Here is an 8,922-nt window from a genome sequence, read left to right as displayed (position 1 = left end):
GAAAAGAGAGTGATTTTGCTTGAAAGTTCTCAAGAAATGGAGAGAAAAACTTAGAAAAAAACATTAGGTAAGTATAGATTTGAGAGGAGATATTGAGAGTTTGTAAAGATCATGCCATTTAAACATCAAAATAAGAAAGAAACAGTGAAAGGGGGTGAAAATTAAGGGTGATCATTTTCAGTTCGATTCGGTTTTTACCTAAAAAAATAACCAAATTGAATTTTTTTTAAAAAAAAACCAAAACAGGTTCAAACCGATCGGTTTCGATTATTTTAGAACAAAAATCAAAACCCAACCGATTGGTTTCAGTTTGATTTTGGTTTGGTTAAGTTATTTTATATTAAAAACCAAAACCTATATTGTTTTTTGAGGTTTTTTTTTTGTAATTTCTAATGAGTTTGGTTTCGGTTGGGCTCGGTTTTTTCCGGTTTGGCTTGGTTATTAATTTCAATTCGGTTCAATTTTTCAGTTTCAGGCTTATGAAACTGAAACCAAACTAGTCGGTTTTTTTAAATATTCTAATCGGTTTAATCGAGTTTTTTTCACAGTTTGGTTTTTTGATTATTTGTTTTTTGATTTTCTCGATTTAATCAATTTTTTAATTTTTTTGCTCACCCCTAGTGAAAATCAAAGGAGGAAATTCAATCAAGGAAGGAAAAGGAAGGGGAAATCCTTGAAATTTGTTTGGAAGGCATTTAAAGCTCGAATAATTGTCTAATATGGCATTCTATATTGATTTTAACAAGTTTACATGAGATTTAAATATATTTTAGTTGAAAATCTTTAAGTTTTAGTTAGGGGTTTTTGTTGATGAATCGGGGTTCTTGAAAGATTTGTTATAATTATTACGATTAGATTGTATTTGGTTGACGAACTTGTGAACTTATGAAGAAATTTGAAAGAAATCATGGTGTTGTGGTAAAGGTAATGGTTGACCATGGTAAAAGGAAATATTATGGGTGATTTGATATAGTGTTTACATGTGAAAATGGATAGAGGATGTTAAATTAAAAAGGAATTGAAGAAGGGATTGTGGTGATTTGCAGGGAGGAAGGGTCAGCCATGCTTGGTAATAAATGAGAAAGTTTGATATAATTTTATGATGGAAAAATTGTATGCAATATGTACTAAGAGATATACTTGTAGTAGAGAAAGGCAAAAAAAAAAAAGATAACTTAAATAAGGTGAAAATGACAAAGAAAAAAAAATTATGTTGTTAATGGAGAAGTGTAGGTCAACCAAGGGAAAAGAAATAAGGAATTGTGAAATTTCATGAATAAATGTGTAGTTGTATGTAATTAATGCATATAAAACTATTGATGATGACAAGATGAATTTAATTGGGATTTTTGGTATGTTGGGTGAGAATAAAAAAATTATGTGTGATTAGAATTTAAACACCTTGAACTTTATTGATATGAATTAATATGGTGAAAACCTGTTAATTCAGGAGAGGTTGTGGGAGCATGATCTCAGGCAGGTGGAGCAAGACCCTCTCAAGTAGCATGTAGTTCTTTACTACACTTGAATTTTTAAAATTATTTTAATGGTTAATTTCAATATTTTGGTTATTGAATGTGTTATCATTGTTGTGAAAGAAGGAACAAAGTAAATGATAATGATGTGAATTATTGGTAATTGGAAAAGTTTATTGGATTTATTAGCATTTATGAGGAGATTGTCGAATTGTTGACATTCGAAAGGATTGTTGGATTTATTAGCATCCGTGAGAGGATAGCCGGATTGTTGACAATCGAAAGGGTTGTCGGATTTATTAGCATCCATGAAAGAATAACTAAATTGATGACAATTAAATGAGTTGTTGAAGTTATAGTGATTGCCACTGTGATATGATAATTTAGTGTGGATTGATAAAAATATGAATGACAATTTTAAAAAATGAAGGTGTAATGTTGGTGTTAAATTAAATGTAGGAATAAATTATGAATAATATGTTTAATGGTTTAAATGGTAATTAAACTTTTATGCTTTATATATTTAATTACATGTTCCTCACAAGTCTTAAAAGATTAATAGTGTAAGTTATGATCATTTTAGTTGTTATGATGAAATTATACAATATTATCAAATGATAGATTTTTGTTAAATGAGTATATAAAGAGATTGGTAGTTAAAACATGTAAAATTATATTAATTTAGTTTGGGTATTGTAAAAATTAAAAGTATTATTAGTAAAACAAACATGTAGATTATATATTCTTGAATTGATTATAAGTTGATAGCTATTGAAAAGTATAATTAGTTTTGAATGAAATGTAATCTAGAATGATTGCATCAGATTGAGATCTGGAGGAATTATATATTGAAAGTAAAAATATTGATAATTTGATACATAAAAAAATCCAATTCAAGTATAATTATTATCATGTTTAACAAGATTAAAATTATATTATTAAGAATCATAAGTCATGGAATCGTTTAAAAAAAAAAAACCTTGTACTTTCCATGCATTTAAAAGGATGATAAAATGATTTTTATCTCTAAAATTGGGATGTTACAACCACATTCAGCTACCCAAAAACGACATTTAAAGCCGTAGTAAAATAGTAAGAGATGACTCCTGAACTATTGAAAACTCTATTAGACATGAATTTTCAGGCAAGCAGGTAGAAACAGAACAACTAACCACTTGACATCAAATAATTCCCTTCCATGCTGTCTCTGATATAATGCAAACAAAAATTATGATCAACATCACAGCAAAAACCCATAAAAACCATGTCTTCCTCTTCTTCTTCATCTGATTTGCATGGTAAAGACTGTTGGTTCCACCACTTAAAAAATTACCTGCATTGGTCACATTCTCTTCAATGTCATCCATCTTCTCTCCCTGTGTTTCAATAAGAACAACCATATCAAGAAACATCTGATGCAGCCTTTTCAAGCTTCTCTGTATGTCCATCACAACCTCATGCCTCTCTTTATTCTTCAAGTCCATCACTCCTTTCCCTTCAAACATCTGAACTCCCCCACCTCCTGAAATCATATTTTCAATCTCTTCTTCACTTGGTTCCTCTCCAGTCGCAGTGTAGTATCTTCTTTTCAGATCGTTTTTGTAATCTGATAAAATCTTCTGTCTCAGGATGTGAAATTCATTCATAATTTCCCTAAGCTTAACTCTCGAGCCATTGGTGACTGATATCCTTGTCCTATCAATAGGACTCCCTTCTTTATACAATTCTGATACTCTGCGATTGGATATATTGGATCTGTCAAGTGATTCCAGTCTTGCCTTCACAATCATGGCCTTTCTAAGAACTGCAACAATGTCTGATTCCATTCGGTCTCTTAAGCCACGAAGAACTTTGGCACTGTGAGTGGACTTTGACTCTTCATTAAGGTTTTGAAGATCAAACAAGAGATTGGTAATATCTTCCATTTCGGTCTTGATTCCGTTGACTTCATGGAAGAACTGAGAGAGGTTGGGTTGGCCTGATTCAATGTCGAGTTCAACTTGAAGGTCCTTTTGGGCTTGTTTCTTTAGTTCCACATAACTTAAGAACGATCTTGTCATTAGATCATTCATCTTCGCAATAATTTTGCAAAACCCACCTGCAAAAACTCATTAATTTTATATAACAAGCAGAACCCACATACATAAAGCAATAAACTTCTTTTCTAGACAAGAATAAGCAAACCCATCAAGAATACTACATAATAGGTATCCAATTCTACAAAATTATGAAAATTCACTTTCTAGAAAAGAAAAATGAACACAAACTTAAAGAAACGATTTTGAGAAATCATGGCAATTAAAGAAACCATCAACAGTTCTAGTGAAACCCATAAATAACAGTACATTAAACAATGGCTTAAAGAAAGCAGAAAAGCAACCATCAAAGAAACTTTTTTTTAAAAAAAAAACTCTGAGAGCTGTACTAAAAGGCAAAGAAAGCATTAAAATCAAAGAGGACAGGAAGAAAACAGAAGCCGGTTTGTTTAAAACCTTGGAGAAACCAATGGCTCCGCTCTCTGCTAAAGAGACCAGTAAATCCTCTCTCTGTCTCTCTTTCTCCTTCGGTTTTAGATATAGAAAGCAAGAGACAAATATGTTTTTTTTTTTGGAGTTGTATGGAGAAGATCAAGGAACACTTTAAATGTTTTTTTTTAAAAAAAAAAAATGATGAGGGAGATAGAGAAGAGAGGGATTGTGATATTTCAGTTATGTTAACTCCTCTTTATACAGTTTGAGAATTTTCAAAATTTAGTTGTAGGGAAATAGTAGCCGTTAATATTTCTGTTGCGGTGCAATTCCTTTTTAGAGGCATTGAAACGGCAGTTGAAAAATCAAAACGACTCTACCTTGTGGTCGTGAAATGTCACCATTCTCATCAATTATCTTGCCACTAGAGATGCAATGCTTTTTTCAAGCGATTTTGATCATGATAAAAGGAGCCTCCGCATGATACATAATCCTGACATCAGAAATGTGATACTAAGTTTAAATAGAAATAAAAAAACTGCCTGCTCTACTTTCAAGGTTACTGAAGCTGCAGCAGTTCCAAAGGCTAAACCTGTGAGAACACGCTCACGCAGATATCTTGCTACATAGTGCAAGAGCGAAACGATTCTGAGTCCTATAAAATCCACGTCAAAACATCAATTTATTATCATTTTGGGGAGAGACTGTGTAGATCAAATCATAAAATTATACAAAGACATTCTCTCTATCTTGTATCATGTATTCTCCAAACAGTCTTCCACGAAATTCTTTGTTTCCTGAACCTTGCAGAGTCAGGTATTGATAAAAGCAATTAATTTCAGGACATCGCGCATGATCAGGAACTATGACTCTGTTGGTGTTTGTTGTTCTTTGGCCTTCTCGGACTCAAGTCTCCTTAATGTCGTAGAACTGAGCTTATTAGCTCCACCAGATTCTTCAGGAACCAAGTCTACAACTTCAATCTGCACAAGATTCATGGTATAAAGGCCTGATCATCAGACCTTTTAAGCAATTATATAAAAGCCTACCTTACATAAACAACATGACACTACATCATCACAGATTAAAAAAAAAAAATTGGTAACACAAACCTTTAGTTGTGAGAGGCCTCTGTCAGCTCTCTTCTTATTAACGGACAACCCACCTGCCACTGTCTCCTTGCTGCCGCAAAAGCAACAGTTGGTCAAGAATAATCCCATCACACCTTTTAGGGAAGTAAAGAGGACATTGCAATTTACAACCCTAGAAGGTAAATTGGCCTTCCATTTTTTTTCTTATTTTGTTCCTCTCGTTGCTATAACCAAGTTCAACGAATAATACGAAGAAAATGAGAATAATGGCAACAAACTCAAGCAGCTAAGACAAGATTTACAGTAATTTCTACAACAATGAAGATGGCAATGATGGAGATAAACTCCAGCACAACAAAAATGCACGCAAAAAAAGCTCAAAAGAATACAGACACCTCAAGCTGTATATATAAAGTTAGAATAACACAATGATTTTAAATAAAATGGTAAAATTTCACATCAAAACCTAAAAGAAGGTCCCGAGAAAAACCCTAGACAACATGAATAGCAACTCACCTAACAACAATAGCCCCCAAATTTTCATCGACGATTGAAGGCCCGTAGGGATCTGTAATAGTTTCAGTTTGCACAACAAGTTCCGGCTTAAAAGACTGCAAAAAAATATAGGAGCAATCATTTTCTAAACAGAAAACGAAAAAAATCATTCCAAAAGAAACCATGTTCACCATTTGGCAATGCATTGATTTTAAATTACAGTGCTCACGGTCCATAGCTTTGCTACCTCACCACTTAAACTGATGATGGAAATTCAAACTTCAGTTCAAAAAGCTTCAACCAGTAAGCACTACACACTATTTTTTCTCCTAGGTTAAATTACACATCCTACTTCTTACTTTGTGAACAATGGCATAATCAGACTGTAAGAGATGCAAGAATTCCATCAAGCTCACTTTCTCAGCCACAACAGTTTAACTTGTCTATGCAGCTGTTCCAACCTAATAAACTAGTCTTGTCTAAAAACTCTCAGCCCTTCTTTCCAGATACTGAAAAGAACAAAAAGAACATGAAACATTCTTTTCGAATTTCAAATCAGATACCTTGATATAGTTTTCAACATTGTGCATCCTTTCCTCAATGGGTTGTATTAATTCAGCAAACTGCAAAAGGCAGATCCAAATACCTAATCATTGCACAAACGAAGAAATAAAAAATACTAGTAATTTAAATGGTTCCATTACATGTTCTAAGAACCCAAAAAGCAAGGTAATCAGCATCACACTTCTGATAAAACAAAGTCTTAATCATACATCATTAATTACAAAAGAATAAGCAAGAAATTTTTTTTTTTTAAAAAAAAAAGCTGTTTGTACCATTTCACTGGTACCTAACTAGCTTCGACCCCACACGAATGTAAATGAGGTAACAAAAGTAATCACATTTCTTTGAAAAATTATTGATTAACAAAAAAAGAGTCAATAACAGAAATTTTAATTCATTCGCGGATTAATATCAACCATTTGATATTATACATAAAAATAAATACTCATATTTTAGGATGAATAGCATTACTCAACTAACAATATACAACCAAAAAAAATATCAATAAATAAATAAATGGGAAATAATTGACCTGCTTATTCTTCAACATAGGACCATCACAGACTCCAATCACAATACGATCCTTCGCCAATTCTGCTGCGGCCTAAACAAAAACAAAAATAAAAATAAATAAATAAATCATTTCGTTCAAAAATTCAAACAAAATCCGGTCACTGGTGCACGACTATCTGTCTTTTGAGAGAGAGAGAAAGAAAGAGCCAAGAATGTCACCTTGAGGAAGAGGCGGTGGCCGTCGTGTAACCGGTCAAAAGTGCCACCAAGAACCACCGCAGAATAAGAATTTGGTGGTGAAAGTTTAGTGTTAACCACCGATTCCTCTACCGTCACCATTTTTGTAGTAAAGAGAGAGAAAAACAGGTGAAGAGAGGGAAAAGAAATTTGGATTTTGAGACTGATAATGGAAATACCGTGTGAGTTTTATAAGGAATATTTTTTTTTTTTTGGGGGGGGGGGGGGGGGGGGGGTTGGTTTGACTGGGTAGGTACAACGAACCTGGACGGAACCGTTTTGTTCTCTTATTTATTTGAGTTTTGGTTTGGTTTGCAAGGTGGGAGATTTGGGTCAGGGCGGGTTACTTCCGGTTTACTCTTTCTTTCTTTTTTTATGCTCAACCGGCCCGTGATCAGAAGGACAAGATATGTTGGAGTGTCTCTTGTTTATTAAAAAAATTAAAATTTTATTTTAAAATTAATTTTTAATATTTTTATATCGTTTGATATATTAATATCAAAAATAAATTATTTTAATATATTTTTAAAAAATAAAATTTAAAAAACAACCATTATAACAATATTCAACATACTCTTAATTAACTACTTAATTTTTATTGAAGGTATGTTGAATGCTAAAATTATAGGAACATTTCTTAAAAAACAAAAAAAATATAGATATTATAAGTTATAAATGTGTGTGTAGTAGGGGTGTTCACGGTCCGGTTCGGTCCGGTTTTAACCCAAAAATTCAACCGAACCAGAAAATAGTATTTCTTATTAATATAACCCGAACCGAACCGAGAACCGGTTCAAACCGAACCGGTTTTGTTCGGTTCGGGTCGGTTTTTTAGCATAAAAACCAGAAAAAACCGGACTCATCTTCATCACTGAGCTAAATCAAAGGAAAAATCTGACATCAAATATCAATCTAAGCTATTAATCACAGCAACCACTTAGAAATTCAAGAAAAGCAACCAGCATCAAAGTTTTCCACATAGGGGCTGAGAAGGGGAAGGGATGGGCTGGGAAGGGGAAGGGGAAGGGAGGTCCCGAGAGAGCTGATTGACCATAAATTTTCTTGGGTCTTTGGCTCTTTCACCAGCTGTGAATGCCGTGTTGGCTTTAGCAAAGCTTTTTCTTTTGGGGTATGTAGAGAATCTCAAATCTTGCCTTCGCCCAGCACAAGGATGGAACTAGTATAAGTTATATTGTATGGATTTCTTGAATAATGGTTCCCTCGCATCTGGATTGTGAAACTGGAAGGGGAAGGCTGGGAAGGGCGAAATGGAAGGGAAGGCTTGAGGGAGGGTGGCGGCTAGAAAAGGGAAAAGTGATTTAGGGTTCTGGAAAAGGGAAGGGGAAGGGAAAAAGGGGAAGGCTGGAGGGGGAGGGGAGGTTGGCGGCTGGAAAAGGAGAAAGTAAGGGAGAAAGTAATTTAGGGTTCTTGGAAGGGGAAGGAGAAGGGGAAAAGGGGAAGGCTGGAGGGGGAGGGGGAGGGGGAGAAGGAGAGGGGTTGACGGTTGTTAAGGGGAAAAGTGATTTAGGGTTAGGAATTGTTCTTTTTATACTTTTTTTTAAACCGGTTCGGTTTGGTCCGGTTCAATCGGTTTAAGCTTTTTTAAACCGGAACCGAACCGGACCGACTGGTTTTTTTTATTTTTTAATCGGTTTATTCGGTTTTTTCTATCGGTTCGGTTTTTTCGGTTTAATCGGTTGGTCGGTTTTTTTGAACACCCTTAGTGTGTAGTAAAAAACATAGTTTTGAAACCCGGACCGGCTTGGCGGGTCGATCCGGGTAAACTCAGCTGAGACCCGGCCTTATATATATATATATAGTCGTTTTGGCCTTTTACGATTAAAAGGCCAAAACGATTAATGATGAAGACAAAGAGAAAACCTAATTAAAGAAAAAGTTATTTCAATCGCGAAGAGCAGAGGAGCAGAACACTCTTGATCACTGTTTTAAATCTGCGAATAAGGCTAGATGAAGCTGATGTTAATTGTTTCTCTTCATGACTCTCCTTCTTTCACTCTCTCTTTTCTTTATTCTTTGTCTTTTTTTTGAACTTGCAGTTCTTGATCTGACATCGATTCT

The 8,922-nt window shown here is 34.2% G+C and overlaps 2 protein-coding genes across 3 annotated transcripts; both read right to left on the bottom strand.

The window, feature by feature from the left end:
• Positions 1-2,575: 2,575 nt before the first annotated feature.
• On the bottom strand, positions 2,576-4,455 carry LOC127905317 (syntaxin-112-like). The gene is made up of 2 exons (XM_052452864.1): positions 4,324-4,455; positions 2,576-3,573 (listed from the first exon to the last, which is right to left on the bottom strand). Exon 2 carries the CDS (start codon positions 3,545-3,547, stop codon positions 2,657-2,659), a length of 891 nt encoding a protein of 296 aa, XP_052308824.1. The 5' UTR covers positions 3,548-3,573; positions 4,324-4,455; the 3' UTR covers positions 2,576-2,656.
• Positions 4,456-4,603: 148 nt separating this feature from the next.
• Positions 4,604-7,036, bottom strand: LOC18099263 (phosphopantetheine adenylyltransferase). 2 transcript variants are annotated; one of them, XM_024601384.2, is made up of 6 exons: positions 6,826-7,034; positions 6,626-6,697; positions 6,093-6,152; positions 5,551-5,645; positions 5,056-5,125; positions 4,604-4,926 (listed from the first exon to the last, which is right to left on the bottom strand). In XM_024601384.2, exons 1-6 carry the CDS (start codon positions 6,943-6,945, stop codon positions 4,807-4,809), a joined length of 537 nt encoding a protein of 178 aa, XP_024457152.2. In that variant the 5' UTR covers positions 6,946-7,034; the 3' UTR covers positions 4,604-4,806. The 2 variants fall into 2 exon arrangements, with proteins under 2 accessions (XP_024457152.2, XP_052308825.1); XM_052452865.1 differs by lacking the exon at positions 6,093-6,152 and having other exon boundaries at positions 6,826-7,036.
• Positions 7,037-8,922: the final 1,886 nt, after the last annotated feature.

This window comes from Populus trichocarpa, chromosome 5 (genome assembly GCF_000002775.5).
Source record: "Populus trichocarpa isolate Nisqually-1 chromosome 5, P.trichocarpa_v4.1, whole genome shotgun sequence".
Lineage (NCBI taxonomy): Eukaryota > Viridiplantae > Streptophyta > Magnoliopsida > Malpighiales > Salicaceae > Populus > Populus trichocarpa.
This window is presented reverse-complemented; position numbering and strand designations above follow the sequence as displayed.